The 22,553-nt window shown below is 39.5% G+C and overlaps 1 protein-coding gene across 15 annotated transcripts in view; it reads left to right on the forward strand.

The window, feature by feature from the left end:
- The window catches only part of ARHGAP12 (Rho GTPase activating protein 12), a 147,501-nt gene that overhangs the window by 88,643 nt on the left and 36,305 nt on the right, over nt 1–22,553 (forward strand). For 13 of the 15 annotated variants that reach the window (XM_034760118.1, XM_034760121.1, XM_034760123.1 and 10 more), the window contains one exon: nt 12,566–12,691. The exons of the other annotated variants lie outside the window; for them this stretch is intronic. In XM_034760118.1, the coding sequence (XP_034616009.1) occupies nt 12,566–12,691 (126 nt within the window). The remainder of the gene's footprint in view (nt 1–12,565; nt 12,692–22,553) is intronic. 15 annotated transcript variants of the gene reach the window in all.

The raw sequence follows: 22,553 nt of genomic DNA on the forward strand, positions 1-22,553 counted from the left end.
AAAACGAATATCAATTGTCTGCTGGTGGCATCTGACTCAGATAATATAAATGAATATGTGTTGGTCTGCACTGCTTTGCATTGTTATCGAGCAGAACCCGTCATCAGCATGAACTCATGTTCCTTGGGATGGTTGAAGCATGAAGGGACATATGAATCTTTAGCACATCTGGCACGTAAATACCTTGCAATGCCGGCTACAAAAGTGCCATGCAAATGCCTGTTTTTACTTTCAGGTGACATTGTAAACAAGAAGCGGACAGCATTATCTCCTGCAAATGTAAATAAACTTGTTTGGCTGAACAAGAAGTAGGACTGAGTGTACTTACAGGCTCTAAAGTTTTAAATTTTTATTTTTAAAGCAGTTTTTTTGTACATAATTCTACATTTGTAAATTCAAGTTTCATTATAGAGATTGCACTACATTACTTGTATTAAGTGAATTGAAAAATATTTCTTTTGTTTTTTTACAGTGCAAGTACTTGTAATCAAAAATAAATATAAAGTGAGCACCGTACAGTTTGTATTCTGTGTTGTAATTGAAATCAATATATTTGAAAATGTAGGAAACATCCACAAATATTTAAAAAAAATGGTATTCTATTAACAGTGTGATTAATCGTAATTAATTTTTTTAATTGTGCGATTAATCATGATTATTTTTTTAATCGCTTGACCACCCTAATATTTTCTAATATTTGTGACAGTTAGCTGTCTTAATTAGCTTTGTTTTCTTCTCCACACTTAATTCATTCAACCTTCCTCTGCCATACACCACTTCAGGATCGTATAGCCCTGATATGGGAAATAAAATGGTGTGTTGCATGTGCTTAAAATACAGAAGAAGAGTTAAAAATGTGTTTAAAATTACTTTTAATTGTGAGACCATTAGGCACAATTTATAAAGGAAAAAATGTAAAGTCTGGAGTGACACGTACTAGCTGTCTAAAAAATTGCTTAACAGTGTTTCCTTTTATCTACCTAGAAAATACAGAATAAATAATTTTGAGTAGGAGAAAGAATGCAGCACAATCAAGTAGAGGTTAAAGGGACATTGAAACTAACAGACATATTTACAACGTGCATTCCCAGTCTTTCATTCCACACTGGCATAGGAACATATGACCACTGATTGATCTATCTAGTCCATCTCTGAGTCATATATCCCTGAAATGAAGCAAGTAAAATAAAAATAAGTTAATTTAAGAAGTATAAACTGAGGTCAAAGAAAGCAAAAATGAGAGAAAATTACAAAATAAATGAAACAGGAGTGAAGGAAAAGATCTATTGTGCTTTAGAGACACTCCTTGGTCTTTCCATCACTCTCATCTCTAAACATTGAGCTAACACACAGTTTTTGGTATTTAGAAAGTTTAAAAGTATCAATGTTGACCAAATGGGAATGAGGATATGGAGGTAGATATTACTACATCCGAGGTAGAAGCCAAACTCGAACAGCTTAATAGGACTAAATTGGGGGGGCCCAGATAATCTTCATCCAAGAATATTAAAGAAACTGGCACATGAAATTGCAAGCCCATTACTGAGTCATGAAAAATTCTTCCTAAACTCAGGGGTTGTACTGTACGACTGGAGAATTGCTAACATAGTTCCTATTTTTAAGAAAGTAAAAAAAAAAAAAAAAAGGGGGATCCGAGTAACTATAGGCCTGTTAGTTTGACATCTGTAGTACGCAAGGTCTTGGAAAATTTTTTGAAGGAGAAAGTAGTTAAGGACATTGAGGTCAATGGTAAATGGGACAAAATACAACATGGTTTTACAAAAGGTAGATCATGCCAAACCAACCTGATCTCCTTCTCTGAGAAGGTAACAGATTTTTTTAGACAAAGGAAACGCAGTGGATCTAATTTACCTCGATTTGATATGGTTCCACATGGCGAATTATTAGCTAAATTGGAAAAGATGGGGATCAATATGAAAATTGAAAGGTGGATAAGGAACTGGTTAAAGGGGAGACTACAACGAGTCATACTGAAAGGTAAACTGTCAGCTGGAAGGAGGTTACTAGTGGAGTTCCTCAGGGATCGGTTTTGGGACCAATCTTATTTAATCTTTTATTACTGACTTTGGCACAAAAAGTGGGAATGTGCTAATAAAGTTTGGGGATGACACAAAGCTGGGAGGTATTGCTAATACAGAGAAGGACCGGGATATCATACAGGAAGATCTGGATGACCTTGTAAACTGGAGTAATAGTAATAGGATGAAATTTAATAGTGAAAAGTGCAAGGTCATGCATTTAGGGATTAATAACAAGAATTTTGGTTATAAATTGGGGACACATCAGTTGGAAGTAACAGAGGAGGAGAAGGACCTCAGAGTATTGGTTAATCACAGGCTGACTATGAGCCGCCAATGTGATATGGCCGTTAAAAAAGCTAATGTGGTCTTGGGATACATCCGGCGAGGTATTTCCAGTAAAGATAAGGAGGTGTTAGTACCGTTATACAGGCACTGGTGAGACCTCATCTGGAATATTGTGTGCAGTTCTGGTCTCCCATGTTTAAGAAGGATGAATTCAAACTGGAACAGGTACAGAGAACGGCTACTAGGATGATCCGAGGAATGGAAAACCTGTCTTACTAAAGGAGACTCAAAGAGCTCGGCTTGTTTAGCCTAACCAAAAGAAGGCTGAGGGGAGATATGATTGCTCTTTATAAATATATCAGAGGGATAAATATCAGGGAGGAAGAGGAATTATTTAAGCTTAGGACCAATGTGGACACAAGAACAAATGGATGTAAACTGGACATTAGGAAGTTTAGCCTTGAAATTAGACGAAGGTTTCTAACCATTAGAGGAGTGAAGTTCTAGAACAGCCTTCCAAGGGGAGTAGTGGGGGCAAAAGACATATTTGGCTTCAAGACTAAGCTTGATAAGTTTATGGGGGGGATGGTATGATGGAATAGCCTAATTTTGGCAATTAATTGATCTTTGATTATTAGCAGGTAAATATGCCCAGTGGTCTGTGATGGAATGTTAGATGGGGTGGGATCTGAGTTACTACAGAGAATTCTTTCCTGGGTGCTGGCTGGTGAGTCTTGCCCACGTGCTCAGGGTTTAACTGATCGCCATATTTGGGTCGGGAAGGAATTTTCCTCCAGGGCAGATTGGCAGAGGCCCTGGAGGTTTTTCGCCTTCCTCTGCAGCGTGGGGCACAGGTCACTTGCTGGAGGATTCTCTGCACCTTGAAGTCTTTAAACCACGATTTGAGGGCTTCAATAACTCAGACATAGGTTAGAGGTTTGTTCCAGGAGTGGGTGGGTGGGTGAGATTCTGTGGCCTGCGTTGTGCAGGAGGTCAGACTAGATGATCATAATGGTCCTTTCTGACCTTGAAGTCTGAGTCTGTAAAAACTGGATGATAGTCTTCCTTTTGTCAAGAAATTAACATAGCATCAATTTCCCCTTTTGCCCACCACACACAGCACAGTCCCCGGAAAAGGACATCAGTTTTTGATACCCGATTAGACCAACAGTCCATTATTTACTTCTTAACTTTGCTCTGTCAACATTAGATATGAGTCTGAATCTTGGTTTTGAAAGTCAAACCTGTGATCATCTGTCTCAGAGGCCACAGTACTGCCAATGAATGCTAAGTCCTGTCTACTACACACAACTTAAAATTGAAAAATATAAAGCAGAACAAAGAGCAAGTAATATTAAGAAAATAACATGCAATGAAATGTAGAAACAAAATTAAAAATGGTAAGAACGAGGAGATCAAGAAAGGGTATAATACACACCTTTCCAATTCAACAATTTAAATAGTTTGTCTCAGTGTATTAAAATAGCTGCAAAAACAGTAACCGTTTATACTTTAGCTATGAAAACAATATATTTTTGCATGAAATCATATCTAGAGCTAAAAATAGTAACTTCTGTCTGATTTCTAACTTTTCCCTTCAATATTTTAGAAAAATAGAAAGGTTGCATTTTTAAAAAAATCAAGATTCATGAAAGTACTGTGAAAATTCACCGTTTAAAGTAGTGTCTTTGGTCCCGATCCTGCAAATTCTAATGCATAGGCATAACTTCACAAAAATGAATAATGCCATTGAACTTCATGGGACTGTTCATATGTGTAAGTAGTTTGCATGAACAGGGCCTCGGGCTAGATGTCAGATCAGTTCTAAGCTAACTCTGTCATTAGTAATCTTGTCCACCGCATAATTTTAGATGAGAATGCCACTTGACCTTGGTTAGGTGAGTGGTGAGCTCCTCATTCTCCTAACTCATCCCCACTGTTTTTGTCTTTCCTTCATCTGCTTCATTCTGTCTTCTGATCATGTGGACTGAAGGTTCTCTGGGGCAAGAATTGTAGTCTTCATCTTACTTTTTCTCTACCGTGCTTGGCACAGAGGGACCCTGATCCGTGGGACCCTCATAGGCACTACATTAATAAAAATAACAAGGGATGCAAAGCAGCTTTGATAAAACAGACAGATGAGTAGAACTGTAAAAGGCTGATCAAACCCACTACCATGACGATAAATGTGGTTACAGAAGAGCCTGAGACTTAATTTATAGGTATGAAAGGAACATTGAAGAATACAGTATTGATAAGAAGCACTTGGGCTTGAATCAACAAAAGGCAATAATTTAGTTTCCTTGCAGTCCAAAGTCCTTTGACACAATAGTCAGTTGTGGCTAAATAAAAGGAAAAATTTTTGTAGTTGCAACTGTTACATGATTAATATGTAATGACATGTTATGTGATTTTTGGGACCAGTAACTGTCCTTAATGCTCTAGTCAGAACACATGGAATCACCCTGACAAAACTGGAACTAATCCCAAAAATCTGGATAGGTGGCAGATTGTGCATGCATCCTGAGATGACAGTTTTTTAAACTAAAATTTTAATGCACTGTGGTGGACCCTTGGAAAAAGTAGTGGGTTTTTAAAAATAATGTTAATGAACTCGCACTTAAGCAGGTAAAATTATTCTGTGTGGATTCCAGAAAGGTTTGAATTTCTTGGACAATAACTCCTTCCCCCCGCCCCCCACACCCGCACTCAAGTTTCAGGTTTAAATGTTTTCCTGGGATACTGTATAAAAAAGATGCTAGTCAGCTGTGTTAAATTAATAATCAGCCTTTTCTTTCATTTCTTGCTAATAAAGGAGAAGATAAATCTGAGATTCAAGGAATGTGTTCTATAGTGTGGGTGTAAAACTGAAAGCTCTAGCATTGGTGTTACCTAAAATTCAGCCAAAGAGATTAATCTAGTGTAAAAGTAGTATAAAAGAAGACAGTATGCCATAAAAGTGTAAACTTCTGCAAAAAGTCTGAAAGTATCTTAAAATGCAGTTCATATATCACTGATGTCTCTTGCTGTAAAAGTGAGGGTAAAGCTGAGTAAATGGCCTGTCGTCTTTGTTTTTTCAACTTTGGGCCTGAGTGGTCAGATCTTGGTATAGATAGAATATCTTCCTTCTGCTTAGTTAGGAATTGTAAATAGGCACAACAGCAAGATCTGTGGCATCAACACCTACTTGCAGAGAACAGGCTGTTTTTGATGCTTCACAGAGTAGTAATCTGAAGGGATGCTGGGAGCGTAAGGTTGGGGAAAGAGTATGTGTGACAGTTTAGTGAAGGAATTGTCTCTTCATTCTCCATCTTAGGAGTTATCTCTAGTTGATTTGTGCAGCGGCATCCTCTTCCGTACAGACAGCTGCAACTGCCTCATGTATTGCACCTGATGCCTCAAACTTGTGTGTACATTCATACCTGGGGAGGACATTGGGCTTTTTACCTATATACAGGGGAAAAAGGTCAAGTCTTCAAACAAAAAATGTTAAGATCAAGACTAGCATATATAAGGGCAGATTTAAAACAAACAAAACAAAACCCACCTAGGAGCACTTAAGTCAAAAAGAGCATCTGAAAATTATGAACTCAAGCCTCAAATGACCAAAAATGTAAAAATGAGTAATGGAAGAAGAATTTGTTGCAGAAACATTTTTTTAGTTTTTGGACTTCTCTCCAGCTTCAGTTTAAAATCTGATGTCAGAAGAATTGCAGTAAATATGTTAGAGGTAACGAAGGTTGGTAGAAGTCTCAAAAAAGAGAGGTAAATCTAATAGGTCTCTGCAAGTCAGAAAATTATCTTGTAATGGGACAGTGGGAAAAACTGAAATCTCAAACTAATCTAAGGTTCCAAGCAAACAAAGTAAAATCTAATTTGAGCTATGTCTACTAAAAGTGGCCAATCTTTTTCTCCCACATTCTTCCAATGAAGCTGTGTCCAATTCCTTTTAATCTGATTATAGATGTCCTTAAGAGGAAAGTACTTTCTGATATAGAAAGAGGAACCAGTGCTCTCCCTGAAACTTGAGAAACTCCTCTATATAAGAATGAGGACACCTGCTACAAATAGGCACAAATGGGCTAGGAGACAGCCTTGAGCCCTACCACATTAACAGAACAGAAATAAGGTCTGGGTTACTTTTAGGCTTTGTCTACTCTATAGTTTGTGCTGGCATAATTTGTCACTTAGGGGTGGGAATAAACCACCCCACTGAGCCACATAAATTACGCTGGTGCAAGAGCTTCTTCTGCTGACATAGCTTCTGCTGCTCGCTGAGGTTTTTTATTTTTATGCTGATGGGAAAACTGTATTGGTACAGCTACACTGCTGCAGCTCTGTACATATTGACATGGCTTTAGTGTATATAGTTAGATTGAGAATTCCTACCTAGTCATGAAAATTGTGCTTACTATCTCCACAGTGGTGGAGGGAAACTGATAGCGAAAAGTAGGATAAATTCAGATGGTGTTCTGTAGTGATTTTTATGTAATGGCATAAGATTTCAGTTTTGGGTGGAACCTGCCTCAAATTGATTGTAGCATAAGCACACAAAATTTGCATTACCAAATCAGTTGGTTCATCAAGTCTACGGGTATGGCTACACTTGCAGCTGTACAGCGCTGTAAGTTAAACCTGTCTTTGTACAGCTGAGTAGGGAAAGCGCTGCAGTCTGTCCACACTGACAGCTCACTGTTGTGGCCACATTTGCAGCTGCATTGGGAGCGGTGCATTCTGGGCAGGTATCCCAGTGTTCAGGTGGCTACAATGTGCTTTTCAAAAGGGGAGGGGAGGAGTGGGGTGGAGTGTGACAGGGAGCGTGTGGGGGGGGGAAAGAGTGGATTTTTGCAGTGTGGACACTGTGTCAGCACCCTGCCTTGCAAGTTCTGACCCCCCTCCCTCCTCCACCCCTCTCTCACTCACTGAAAGCAAACAGCAGCTGTTTGTTTTTTTTCTCACAGACCAGATAATCAGCTGCTCCCCGAAATGGACCCCAAACCCCCTCTCCCTCTCCCCCGCGCGCTGCCTCTCTCTTCAAGCAAACATTAGATGTGGGCGTTCCAAAGGGAGCCCCCCCGCCTCTGCTCATTCACAGCAAACAGTAGCTGTGTTTATTTTTTTGATAATCCCCTCCCGGAGTGTCCGAGTTCACAACAAAACAAAGAGAGGCATCACAACAAAACAAGGAGAGGAAGCTTCACTTAAAAGGATTATGGGTAGTTTCCGGAGGTCAATCGCTGCGTAATAAGGTTACTTCCCATTTACACTGGAGCAGCAGCATCTCAGCCCCTCCGCAGCAGCTGTTAATCCTCTCGGGGTGGTGGAGTATATGCAGCGCTGTAGCCACGGAGATGCAGCGCTGTAAGTGCCCTGCCAGTGTGGTCGGGGAGTGAGTTACAGCGCTGGGGACAGCTTTATTGCACTGTAACTCTCAAGTGTAGCCAAGGCCTATCTCTTGCAGCAAGCAGTATATAAAGCTTTAGAATTAAGAGAACTGCTATGCATGCCTGTACTGTATCTATCTAGCGGTTCCCGAAGTTTGGTCCATGGAACACTTGCTGATGGTTCAGAGTCCTGGCTTGTCACATAGTGCTGGCTCTTCTCATTTTTTGTTGATGAAGTGCATTAAAATGTAAATGTAAGGTATTTTATCATCTTAATTCTTCCATGTAAATATATTGCTGTAGGTGTCACAGTGATGTAATGTGACTGTGATTGGGAGGTGACATTAGTGATCTTAATAATCTCAATTAAGAATATGTTACACCCTGTGAAAAGCTTGGAACTCCCTTCATCATCTAGCTAAATATTTAGTGTTATACATGGGGATGATAGTAAGGTACCTTTTTAACCTCCTGAGTTGATCAATTTATTGTATGCCCTAAAGCATGAGCTTTAACCTTCAAGCTCATACTTGAATATTACTCTTCTGGTTACAGAGTACCAACAGGGTACTATCCCAGCAGGATATCCATAATCTTGGACATGCCTACTTTAACCTAACAAATGATCCTTGCTTGTTGCCAGTTCCAAAGACTAATTAACAATGGTCAGGTCCATAAGCATAACTGTATAGACAACAGAAGAAGAATGTTGATCTATTTGGTGATGGAATTAATGTAAACAATGTACATTCTATGCTGGGATGCTATTAAAAAAAGTGAGTCATTTACTTTAATGAAGAAGAAATTAACATACTTTTCAGAAGTGCCTAGACTATGTCAAATGACTTCTGAAGGCAGCATTGTTAAGAATTAATAAAGAATCGTGCCTGAAAGCATGTCACATGGGAAGACAGTTGTTCCTGTTAATAGGTTCAGAAAAATGACTTGACAGCAAAAAGTCTTAAAGCAAATAGACTATTTTCCTGTGCTTTTAAAGTCTAAGGTTTCTCTAGCCTAGAAATATACCAGCTTTATCCTCATTTTATTGTTTCCACTATTTTTGAGGTGTATTGTGCAACGAAGAGGAAATGAAAACAATCTTTAAACATTCAAGTGTAAAGATGTTTATTTGACACCTGCAATGTGGGAAAATAGAAAAATGGCAAATGTTCTCTCAGAAAATTTACAGGGTATATTAGCACTGTTTACATTAGCAATGCAAAGTATTTAAGCTACTAAGAAGCACTGCTTATTGTCACTGAATTTTAACAAGGCTGTCGTCAGTCCTTCATACCTGAATTCTGTTTCTGTCTTCTGCTTTTTTGGCAGAAACATTTGAAACCTGGGTTTTATATTGCCTTACAGGTTCCTTCTCCTTCAAAATGGACTTGTCTGTCTTATTAAGTAAAGTCTCCTCATGGTTTGTGATGGTACCAGAGGCACCTTTGATTATAGATCATGTAGAGTTAGGCCCTGCATATTTTACAAATTTAACATTTATTTTAAAATATATTTAATTTTTATTTCAGTGGAATTCAAAGTACTTATCCTGGACTCTGAACTTGCACAGCATTTTAAAAGTATATTAAAAATAAAACAATCAAATACAGAAGCATACACAGACTGCCATAAATTCACAATGATGCTGGCTAATATTACTAAATTAAGTAGTAATCCCATTTTTCCATAGCAGGAAATAAGTAACTAATACGTTTTCAGCCGATACATTTCTTAAATTGCTTTTAAGCACTTGAGAGAACACTGTTTGAATCCTAGAAGTTGAGTTAACTGTAAGCATGGTCCCATAGCAAACAGTTCAGTTTTTAGTTGTAGTATGGGCCAGGTTGCTAGATAATACTTAGCTGCTGATATACGGTGAATTGTGAGAGTGCCTCTGTGGGCTAGATACTTGCAGAGTAGATATTTCCCTAGGAAGGAAATAACCAGAGGTTAGATGCACTCCAGCACACTTGGAGGAAAAACACTTCTGAAAGACTAAATGGCTGACCATTCAGCTCTGATTTGACATGGGAACAAATTGTGAGAGCCACACACACACACACACATCACTATTTTACTCTACTTGTTACCATTGTCATGCAGACATGAGTGTACTGAATCCATGACAAATAAATATGGCTCTGCGTTCTCAGATGTGAAATAATTCTTACTAGTATAGGACACTTATAAATCTGTCTTGGACACAATTACCAAATTTTATTTTTTTTAACGTGGTGTTCTCCATTTGGAGTGATTCGTTCTTATGATGCATGTTGAAATATTTCAATAAGACATGAAAAATCACTATTTTTTTTTTTACATTTCTTGTTGAAGTATGAATCCTATATATAATAAAATGAAAAGCTGCTAACATAAGCATGGTATCTGCCATGGCAGTAGCAGTGTTAACCCTTTATTGGAGCATGGTGCAGCTCAGGATGTTAATTCATTACATTCATCTAACTTTTCATTAGTAGATCTCAAAGTGCTTCATAAGTATCAGTATGTGTTATTCCCATTTTACACATGGAAAAACTGAGTCATTAAGAGGTTGTGACTTGCCAGATGTTACCATAATGAGTCATTGGCAAATTTGAGAATAATAATCCCTAGCTCTTACATAACACTTTTTTCATCAGTAGGTCTTAAAGCACTTTACGATTGAGGTTAGTGTAATCTGTGATGGGTTGGATCACAGAAATTCCCTTGGGGCTGCCAACTGATGTGCCAAGACTACTTCTTTCCCTGCCTGCTTGGGACTCTAGCACCCTGTCTTGTTGAGCCAGACATGCCAGTCTGCTCCAATACAGACCCAGGTCTGAACCATGTGCCCCAAAGCTGCAGACTTAACTGAAAGCATCTTAAAAAGTGTTCCTGTCTTTAACACTCAGACTCCCAAATCCCAGTGGGGTCCAAACTCCAAATAAATCTGTTTTTAAACTTATAAATTGTTCACCCTCTATAACACTGATAGAGAGATATGCACAACTGTTGCCCCTCCTACCCCCAGGTATTAATACATACTCTGGGTTAATTAATAAGTAAAAAGTGATTTTATTAAATAAAGAAAGTGGGATTTAAGTGGTTCCAAGTAGTAACAGACAGAACAAAGTGAATTACCAAGTAAAATAAAATAAAACTTGCAAGTCTAGGCCTAATACAGTAATAAAACTGAATATAGATAAAATCTCACCCTCAGAGATGTTTCAATAAGTTTCTTTCACAGACTGGATGCCTTCCTAGTCTGGGCACAATCCTTTCCCCTGGTACAGCCCTTGTTCCAGCTCAGGTGGTAGCGAGGGGATTTCTCATGATTGCAGCCCCCTTATATGGCTTTGGGACAAGGCAGGAATCTTATCTCTCTGGGTCTTTCTCTCCCTCCCCCCAAAGCACCAGGTTTAAGATGGATTTCAGTACCAGGTAGTGTGGTCACATTTCCTGTGAGATTCCAAGCCTTCATTCCTCTCAGCCTGACTCACAGGAAGGCCTGCCTGCAAACAGAGCACTCCACAGTCAATTGTCCTGGCTGATGGGAGCCATCAAGATTCCAAACCACCATTAATGGCCCACACTTTGCATAATTACAACAGGCCCTCAGAGTTATATTTTATATTTCTAGTTTCAGATACAAGAGTGATACATTTATACAAATAGGATGACCACGCTCAGTAGATTATAAGCCTTGTAATGATCTTACAAGAGACCTTTTGTATGAAGCATATTTTAGTTACATTATATTCCCACTCATCAGCATATTTTCATAAAATCATATAGCATGCAACGTCACATCATTATCCCCTTTTTACATTTTAATAAAACTATGGTGTCCTGCTTCTATCGTATGCCATACCCAACGGATTACAATCCCTTGTGTAATGAATCAACAAGTACATTCTTAGTTGTCTAATGTATTTCAAAGTGCAGGTTCTGCTACTTTAGCATTGCCCCAGAAAAAAATTCCAGTCAAGATTTTTTTTATTGTTAAAATGTCATACCGTTCTTATTTGCTGTTTGTATATTCAATAAAAAGCTTTGTTTGGAATGTTTTTTAACTTTCTTGGATGCTGCATGAATTTCTGGGCACATGATAACTTAGTGCTACTTTGGCAGAGATGGTGGCTTGCTGCAAAATTTAGGGCTAGTATTATACAGAATATGCATGGCCCTGCTTATAGAATTTGTGCCTTTCTCGAAGTCATGCCTCTTTGGATACTGTCAGGATATTAAACTAAATTGCAACTTTTTACTCTTAAATATGTATATTTTTTTGTGGTTAAATGTAGCATAAATCTGGTCTAAGAAGTAGTTATTGCATTGCCACCACCAGGAGACAGGAATTGCTGTATCAGAATAGACTACTTTGCAGTGTCTCCTTTCTTCCCCCACAAACATCCTTCTGGCCAAATAGGGTTGGACATTACACTCTCAGACCTTATCATAGTTCATGATCCAGAGGTATCATAATAGGGTGACATGACACACCCCTTTTATACAATTGTGTTTGTAGTGCTCTTAACACTTCCCAGTGTGGAGAGTAAAGGTCTAAATCCAATATTAATTCCACTCTACAGGTGCAGGCAGCAAGAATTTGGGACCAGAAATCAAACACCTGGATGACAGTACAATGTACTATCACATCAGGCTAGTTCCTATTTACCTCTTCAGAAAACAGCACCAGAGAATTTAGCTTTCAAGACTTAGGGTTTAAACATTTAGGCTATTGTTTACAGTTTCATGGCTGAATCAGTGATGTTATGAAAAATTGTGCTGTTGGAAAATATACAGATAAATTATCTAGGTTTTATGTTAGTATAAATTTGACCCTGTTGATAGTGTGATTTTTCTCTTCTTTAGTATAATGCTTCACCACAGCAGCAAAGAGAAATAATTAAGAGTAGGAGTCTGGACAGGAAGCTACAAGAACCAATAGTTTTAACAAAGTGGAGGCACAGCACGATTGTGTTGGACACCAATGACAAGGTAGGAATGAGTTAAAGAGCATGTTAGTATTTTGCTCATTGTCTGGTTTGTGAAGTGTTTAATTCACACTAATTTCTGAAGGATTCATTATTGGCAGTTTTTTCTATGCTACGTACCATGCAGTGTGCGTAAATATTCAATGAAACCAAGGACTACTTGAAAACTGGTATCTTTCTTTTTATTTTGAAATAGAGTAGCTTATTTTTTATCTTTATTGGACTCTTTCCCTTTCTTCTGAACTATTTCCATAAGCCTTCATGTTGAATTTTAACTAATATTAATTTAGGCTTTGTATGTTCAAAACCATTTACTTGCCTCTAATTAGAAACCACCTATGTTTTGGTTAAAAATGGATAATATTTTGCAACGTAATATCAGTTATGTATAATGCTCGGTACCTTGTATCTGAAGGCTCGAACTGTCAGCAGCAGAGATATGGTATGAAAACACTGGTGAAGTGCAAACATTTAAAGTTTTCTTTTTCAATAGGTGTTTATATGGGTTTCACTGTCACAGTAATATTAGGCACACATGGGTATTTGCCAAGCTAAATATTATCTTTAAGATGGGAGTAATAGTAGAAATATGTAGACACTTTATTCTTTTAACAAATATTCCCTTGAGTTCCTTTGTATTTGGTTTGGTGAGGAGAACATTTCAGCTAATAATGTTGAGGATATACTATTGTCACATGGAGCTATTTTTGCTTATACACAGGGTATTGAAAGTACTAAACATGTGGCTCTATTTTCTCTCCAGAGATCAACTGAGTTGAATAGCTCTTTGTCTCATTTTTAAAAGCTGCTCCTTGCACAGCGATTGTTAATAGTCCCGCTCAATTAGGCTCTTTTAGCACCTAACAAAATATAAAGAAACGTATCTTAAGTAAAATTAAAAGGACAAGTGTGCCCACTATACCCTTTATCTCATTTTAGCAATAGCTGAGTTAGTTATTACCATAAGACGCTTTCAGTAAATTATAGGTATCAATATAAATAGAGTAGAAATGAAACTAGCATTGTATCCTGATGAGTTTCTAGCTTTCAAAATTCAGCCAGAGCAATCAGTCTCAGGATTTTAATGGAAATCATAGGTAACTTTGAAATACTGAGGATATAAAATAAACTAGTTAAAATCTGATACCTATCAGTTGGAATGGATGCTCTGTCTCCTCTCTCCCTACCCACAGGACCATGCTAAAAATTTCCCTTTAATAAAGGCAGAGGGGAAAATTAGATAGTTGGGAATATGGATCTCCATAGTTGTATAAACATAAATGGGCAACTGCTATTACAAATGTTAAAGAAGCTCTTGTTAAATGGAAAACGTTCTGCATTACTGTTGAGTAGAGTGACTGTAATAAAAATGAATATGCTGTTTAGAATATTATAACTTCATACAGATGTATTTTTATTTTAAATCATTCTCTCTCTCAATTGAAAGAGAGTGCTTTCTTCCAGAAACTAAGTAAACTCAGGTGCCCAAAAGAGGGAGAATGTATTGGATTGCCTGGCTTCAAAAAGTACTATTGGACTACCCAATTAGAATACACACCATGCCCGGAAGCCAATGGGTAGCACTTGTCTTGGAATCAAACAATTTTCACCTGCCCGTGTTACTTTATTGAAAACTTTATTTTGTTAAGAGAAATTTATTATATGGCCCAGCCACAGTACATCCCCTTTATACAAGGTCTGGTTCAAAGATTAGGAAAGTTCTCTGAACACAATAGAAAATAGTCAGTAGTAGGAGGTCTAGGCTTTCCACAAGGACTCATAGATCCCATATTCCAAATGTGGGCAAGATTGGGACTCAAAAGAGACTACAAAATAATCGTTCACAAATAGCAGGCTTCCTATATCTATAACAAAAAGGTGTTTGAAACAAGAACTGGCTGTACTACCTGCAATTCAGAAGCAACTTTTTAAAATACTTCAATATTAAAAAGACTTGCAGGAACTGCCTCCTATTGAAAAGTCTGCTATAAACCCTTTGACCTTAATAAATCTTAATATCGGCCTATAAAATACTAATGAACCTTACTGAAGGGAACTCCATAGTTACCATAGCTCTTAGGAATAAAGGTTTAAACATAAAAATTAGCCAAAAGCCATGGATAAAAGATGGATGGATAAAAATATATTTTTCCAGAAATTGTGGACTGTCTAGTTCTTTTTAATCCCCATGAGCTTTAGTTCTTCAAGATTATATAATTTGCAATAAACAATAAATCTAAATTACAAGGAATGTAATTTTCATGTAATATGGTCATATCAGTTAACATAAACTTCTTGAGCAAAAGTAACATAGTAAAGTACAAGTTGGAGATTGTGCTACACACAGTTCTGTATTAAATGTTAATACTTCTTAAAATTGGCAAATGCTGTATACTATAGTTAAATCTGCGCGCCCCCCCCCCAAAATTCCTGATGGCATAGATCAGTGGTCTCCAATCTTTTTGCGCCTAAGATCACTTTTTGAATCTAAGGGCAACCCAGGATCTACCCCGCCCCACTTACTCCATCCCCCTGCTTTCTCTGTCGCTCGCTCTCCCCCACCTTCACTCACTTTCACCAGGCTGGGATAGGGGGTTCAGGTTCGGGAAGGGGTGTGGGCTCTGGGCTGGGGCCGAGGGGTTTGCAGTGTGGGAGGGGGCTCTGGGCAGAGTCTGGGGTAGAGGGTTAGGGTGCGGGCTCTGGGATGGAGTTTAGGTGCAGGAGGGGGCTCCAGGCTGGGGCAGAGTGTTGGGTATAGGGTGCTGGCTCTGGGAGGGGCCTGGGGGTTGGGGTGTGGCATCCTGCCGGGCAGCACTTACCTCTGGCGGCTCCCAGTTGGCAGCAGGCGCAACAAGGCTAAGACAGGCTCCCTGCCTACCCCAGCCCCACGCTGCTCCCGGAAGGGGCCAATGCACCCCTGCTCGGGAGTGGGGGGGAGGGGAGGGAGATGGGATGGGATGTGGCTCCATGCACTGCCCCTCTCTGCAAGCAGCTCTCCTGGCCGATGGGAGCTGCGGGGGCAATGCTTGCAGGCAGGAACAGCGCGCAGAGGGAGACCCCTGTCTCCTCTCTCCCTGCCCGCGGGGCCATGCTGTCTGCTTCCTTGAGCATGATCACACAGGACAGTATAATTCAAACTGATCAGAATAAACCTTATAATGGAGCAAGTCCTGATAAGAACAATACAGAACTTGGACCAGTTTGAAAGAAAATGGGAAACAATCAGCTATTTCAAAATAAAATATACCAACACTATATAGTCTTAAAACCATTTGATACTATAATATAGGTATAATGTTCTCCTTGGGTAGATATAGGTGTATTATTGAAAGCATTATATATATTTACAATATATTTATTTTTTAAAAAACATGGAATAAGTAAATATTAGTGATACTGACTTCAGACACACACTTAAATAATTAACACATAATAATGTGTTTGGTACCGTACAAGGCATAAATACAAGAATCCCTGACCTGAAGGGTTCTATCACAGCTTTGCCTGTTTGATTCCCATAATGAAGAAGGTGTATAGCCATTTATGGCCTGCATGAATAATTTACACCTGTCAGTTTGATAGTGTTTTAAATATCAAAGTAAACACGTGACATCCATTTGATGTTTTTTCAGTGTAGAACTAAATCTTATCAGTATTAGGAATTCAAAGACTTCCTGTATATGTTGGAGAGATTTTCCCCAAGATAAAAAATGGTTCAACTAAACTAATTATAAATCCAATTGGTGCCCTAGTGTGGGCAAGGTTTTTGGACAGCTTGAAACATTTTTACTGAAACAATTAATGGAATTGTTTTAAAAACTGGTTAGAAACTTTCCTAGTATAGACAGTGCTTCAAGGCTAGATGTTCTGTGCGCTCTCAGTTCCCACTGAAGTCAGTTTAGGACACTCAGCACTTTTCAGAGTTACGGTTTCGGCAATGACTGGAAGAACCAGGACACTTTTGATTCCTGCAAGTGCTTTCACATACTGAAAGAACAGATATTACAAAATTTTGCTAATTATTTTCATTTTCAAAGCTGCGGAATACAAAAAGTAAACAGGAAACAGAAGTAGCGAACAATAAACCTGAATTTTAAAAATCTATTGGTAATATTGCAAGTTATTAATTTCATTTGGTCTTTTATTAAAATATTACTTTAACCTCGCAACGGAGCACGTTGAATATTGAAAAACAAAGCAAAAACAAATCACTATTCAACTTGCTGAAAAAAAAAAACAACTCAACGATATATAGAACTAGTATTTGAGGGAAAAGGTGTGGGCCAATAGGTAGAGCACCACATTGGTGTTAGGAAGCCTGGTTCTGTGGCACTGTCACACACACAAACAAAATGAGCACAGAAGTGCTTATCCTCCTCTGGGAAGCATTTTGTGGTTGATAGATGAAAAGTGCTACTGAGGTGATTGTTCACTAAGTTCTATTAGACTGAATCTCTTAATCTTTGCTTCTCTGGAAGTGGCAATTCTCTATCTCTGATGTGAGGGCTCTGTCCAAAGAGCTATAGTAGTCCATTATATTGCCATGTTCTTGACAGTGTGTCACCAATTACATACTTGCCAATATTGAGATCATTCTCCACCTAAGCTGGGTCCTGGGGGCCATGGAAGTTTGGGGGAGTGCGCATTCTGGTGAATCTTATTTTCAGTGACTTACGGCTTCTAAAAGCATTCAGGCACTTAAGGTAAGTCTATACTTCAATAAAAGACTTGCAACACAGCCTCAGCTGGTCCAGGTTAGCGGACTTGGGCTTGGACTGCGGGGCTAAATATTTAGTGTAGACATTGGGCTTAGGCTAGACCCTGGGCTCGGGGACCTGGAGGGTCCCCCAGAGCCTGGGCTCCAGCCCAAGCCTGAATGTCTATGCTGCAATTTTTTCCCCTCAGCCTGAGCCCAAGTCAACTAACCCAGGCTCAGAGACTCCATGCCATGGGCTTTCTATTGCAGTGCAGACTTACCTTTAGATGCTTTATCTTAGCCCAGTGGTCCCCAACCTTTTTCATCTGGCGGGTGCTAGATGACGGCCCACAGAGGACTGTGGCAGCGGATGAGCATCGTCCGAAATGCTGCCGGCAAGCGGCAACGTCAATAGGCAATGCCACCGAGAAGCAGCGTCATCCAGAGGCGTCGCTGCTGAAATGCCGCCGAAAATCGGAGGCATTTCGGCGGTGACGCCTCTGGATGACGCTGCTTCTTGGCCACATTTTGGCGGATGCTCGTCTGCCAGCCAGTACGCGGGCGCACTTAGATGCCCCGACGGGCACCATGGCGCCCGCGGGCACCACGTTTGGGACACCTGTCTTAGCCTATAGAAGAGCCCACCTCACTAAATCCTGTTTTCGGTCTAATTTCAAAACTCAGGGATGGTCCAGCCAAATCAGGACTACTGACATGTTTTTAATGGGCTCTGTTGGTTCTAGGCTTAATTTTTCACCAGAGTCTCCTCTCCTAGAGTAAGATTTCTTGTTATCACTGGGTTGTCCTTGGGTGTGTCTATACTAACTGAGGAAGTTGTTGCAGGACACTGAGCAAATAAAATGTTTTATAAATTGGTTTTGCCATGCACACACCAGTGGTGGTGTTTTGCCATTTTGGCACATCCACATTCAGTCTGCCTTATGGCTGTGGTTGTACCATTGTATTCTCTGGTTCCTGATGCACCTATCTCATAGCACCAAACAGAGTTGGGCGCTATTTTGTAGAGTGGAACTAGGTGAAACAGCATGAGCCAGTAAAAAAAGTGACACTCGCAGCAGCTTGTTCACATGGGAGAGAGATTGTTGTAGATTGACTCAAATCCAGCTGCACAAATACAAAGATCTTGCACTGGTTTTAAAGGCGACTAGTACAAATGTTTATAGAATCATAGGGTTAGAAGGGACCGCAAGGGTCATCTAGTCTAACCCCCTGCCAAGATGCAGGATTTGTTCTGTCTAAACCATCCGAGACAGATGGCTATCCAGCCTCTTTCTGAAAACCTCCATCGAAGGAGCTTCCACAACCTCCCTAGACAGTGTGTTCCATTGTCCTACTGTTCTTAGAGTTAAGTTTTTCCTGAGATTTAATCTAAATTTGCTATGCAGTAGTTTGAACTTGTCCTGCCCTATGTGGCAAGGGAGAACAACTTTTCTCCATACTTTTTTATGGCAGCCTTTCAAGTATTTGAAGACTATCATGTCACACTTCAATCTCCTCTTTTCCAAACTAAACATATCCAGTTCCTTCAGCCTTTGCTCATATGGTTTGCATTCCATCCCTTTGATCATGTTTGCTCACTTCTGGATCCTTTCCAGTTTCTCCACATCCTTTCTGTACATTGGTGAGCAAAACTGGACAACAATGCTCTGGCTGAGGCCTAACCAGCACCGAGTAGAGCAGTACTATCAGCTCCCGTGACTTGCATGGTATACCTCTATTAATGCAATCTAAAACTGCATTTTCTTTTTTTGCAACACAGCATCACGTTCTTGACTTATGTTGAGGTTGTGATCAATCACAACTCCCAGATCCTTTTCAGCAGGGCAGCTGCCAAGCCAGTTATCTCCCATTCTGTATTTGCATTTGGTTTTTCTTTTCTCAGTGGAGCACTTTATATTGTCTATGTTGAATTTCAATTTGTTGTCTGTAGCCTAGTTTTCCAATTTATCAATATCCCTCTGAATCTTAACTCTATCCCCCAGAATTTTGGCAAAACGTCCCGTCCGCCCCCGGCCCAAGCTTTGATCAGCACGTTCTCTATTCCTACACCCAGGTCATTAATTAATAAATATGTTAAACAACACTGGACCCAGAACAGATCTCTCTGGAACCCCACTTGAGACCTCCCTCCAACCTGACATCATTCCATTAATAGTTACTCTTTCTATGCATTGTTTAGCCAATTATGCATCCTCCTAATGATAGTTCCACTAAGCCTGCATTTCTCCAGCTTACTTACCGGAATGTCATGTGGAACTGTGTCAAAAGCCTTGCTGAAGTCCAGGTATATTATGTCCACTGCATTCCCACTATCCACCAAATCAGTTACCCTGTCAAAGGAGAAAATCAAGCTGGTTTGGTATGATTTGTTCTTTGTAAAGTCATGCTGGTTTCTAGTTATTACCATTTCATCCTCTAGGTATTTGTAAATTGAATGTTTTATACATTGCTCTAGTCATTTCCCAGATATTGAAGTCAGGCTGACTGGTCTATAGTTCCCCAGCTCCTCCTTTTCCCCCTTTCTAAAGTCAAGCACTATTTTAGCCCTTCTTCAGTCTTCTGGGACCTCTTCTGTCATCCATGAGTTTGCAAACAGTATTGCCAGTGTCTCCGAGATTACATCAGCTAATTCCTTAAGTACCCTCAGATGAATAGCATCAGGCCCCGCTGATTTGAATTTATTCAAATTGGTCAAAAAAACTCTAATGCGTTCTTTACTTATCCTGATTTGCATCCCTTCCCCTTTATTGTCTATGGTAACTTCGCTAGTTGTCTGGTCACATGTTATTTTTTGTGAGAAGACTGAGACATTGAGCACCTCTGCCTTCCTAACATAGTCTGTTACCAGTTCACCTTCTCCATTGAGCAGTTGACCCACGCCGTCCTTGATCTTTCCCTTTTGCCTGGCATGTTTGAAGAACCCCTTCCTGTTGTCTCTAACATTCCTTGCCGACTGTAACTTATTCTTTGCTTTGGCTTTCCTGATTTTTGTCCCTACATGCTTGTGTTATTCCTGTATATACTTCCTTGGTGACATGCCCCCCCTCCCTTCATTTCCTGTATGTATCTGTTTTGGCTTTTAGATAGATAAAAAGATCCTTGTGCGGCCACACGGCCTCCTGTGGCTCTTCTTATCTTCCCGGTGTATCAGAATAGCTTGATGTTAAGCCTCTAGTATCGCATCTTTTAGGAACTGCCAGCCCCCTTTGACTCCTTTTCTTCCTAATTTGTCTTTCCCTGGAACCTTGCCTACTATTTTTCTGAGTTGGTTGAAATCCACCTTCTTGAAGTCTAGTGTCCTTGTTTTGCTGTTTTCATGCCCTCCTTTCCATAGGATCTTGAATTCTGTCAGATGATGATCATGTCCTCCCAAGTTCCCAACCACCTTCCCGTTTGCAACTACTTCATCCCTGTTGGTCAAAACCAAATCCAAAATGGATGACCCCCTTCTTGTTTCCTCAACTTTCTGAATCAGAAGGTTGTTCCCTACTCATGCTAAAAATTTGCAGGACATATTAAGCTGTGCTGTAAAAGTCTTCCAACAGATATCAGGGAAGTTAAAATCCACATTAATACTCGCTCATGTGTTAGCTAATCTTGTTACCAGTTTGTAGAATGACTCATCCACTTCCTCTTCTTGTTTTGGTGGCCTATAATAGACCCCCACCATAACATTACTACTATTCTTTTGCCTTTTATCCTCACCCAGAAACTCTCAGTAGGTCTGTTGCTCACTTTCTCTTAGACCTCAGAGCAAGTGTATATGTTCTTGATGTACAATGCAACACCACCTCCTTTTTCCCCATACTTATCCTTTCAAAACAAGCTAGGAAATGATTGATCATAGAATCATAGGACTGGAAGGGACCTTGAGACCTAGAGGTCATCTAGTCAAGTCCCCTGTATCATGGTAGGACTAAGTATTATCTAGACCATCCCTGAAAGGTGATACAGCCACTGCATTAGGCATTTCAAGGCATTGCATATATAATGTATATTCAGTCTGAGCCAATAATTTAATTCCTTTTCACCTAGTGAGCTCTTATGGTTGGCTGTAAGAGCCTACTACATGCTCTGGTGAGGCAGTATGCACTTGCAAATGCTCTACAAAAACGGCAGTCTCTATACTAATGTATAAATGTTCTGAGGAAAGAAAATATAGAGAGGAGCAAAAAGCTAACATTGAATGGAAAGTGGAATTTGAAAATATCACAACCCTTGTTCAGATCATTGAGGTACCCACTGGAGGGTGGATGGATGACCATCGTGACATTGCATTGGCTTTGATGGAATGGGAGGTGGTGGGGGTGGCCCACAATCAGATGCATTGGAGTTTTCCTGTTCAAATTTAAAAAAAAGGCCACCTAAAATTTCATAGCACTAACAGGGAAAATAACTTTTCCCTTTATATCCTCAATCTAAAATGCACTTAGCTTGGTAGGTGCAGATAGTAATGCAGATCACTGTTTATTGAAACACATCCAACTTCTAGGAAATAATTTCTGGGGAAAAAAACAAAATTACTTCTTTCTCTCTGAAGTCAAAGGAGCACTTGAAGTGGACGGCGGCAGCAGCAGCAGTATAGGTCACCAAGTGGGCTACAAAAATTAACTTCACAATTTATAACTCAGCAATGTCAATCAGTACCTGCTCAGTGCCTAGCAGCAACGGGCGATACGCACTATGGTGTTTGTACATATTTGTCCACATTTACACTTCTGTGTGACAGTCAGAGGAGATTTTTGTGTCTTTCCTTAGAAGTGAAGTAAAATCAGGAAACTTGAATTTTATTATTCAGATTTTTTTCTACAACTCTAATGCCCTTCGTGTCCATTATTGTAAAAAAGCTAGCATGCTACTACTATAGTTAGACTTGCGGGGAGATTTCAAACATTTATATCATGAGTGTTATGCATGCCCCTGGAAAAACTAATGCTTTAGTGAACTGTCTCAGTGCACATTTAATATTAATCTGGTTTTGGTCAAATCTTTGGAGAAGTACCTGGGAAAGTGAATAAGAAAAAGAATCTCAGTCAATAACAGGTAAAATCAAACAATGTCTCTTATATGAAATATCGCCACTGAAGATCTGTAGGGGAGAATTGCACACAACTTTTCAAATGCAGAATGATCATAAACAGCTTCAGAG

The sequence above is a fragment of the Trachemys scripta genome, chromosome 2, assembly GCF_013100865.1.
Source record: "Trachemys scripta elegans isolate TJP31775 chromosome 2, CAS_Tse_1.0, whole genome shotgun sequence".
NCBI lineage: Eukaryota > Metazoa > Chordata > Testudines > Emydidae > Trachemys > Trachemys scripta.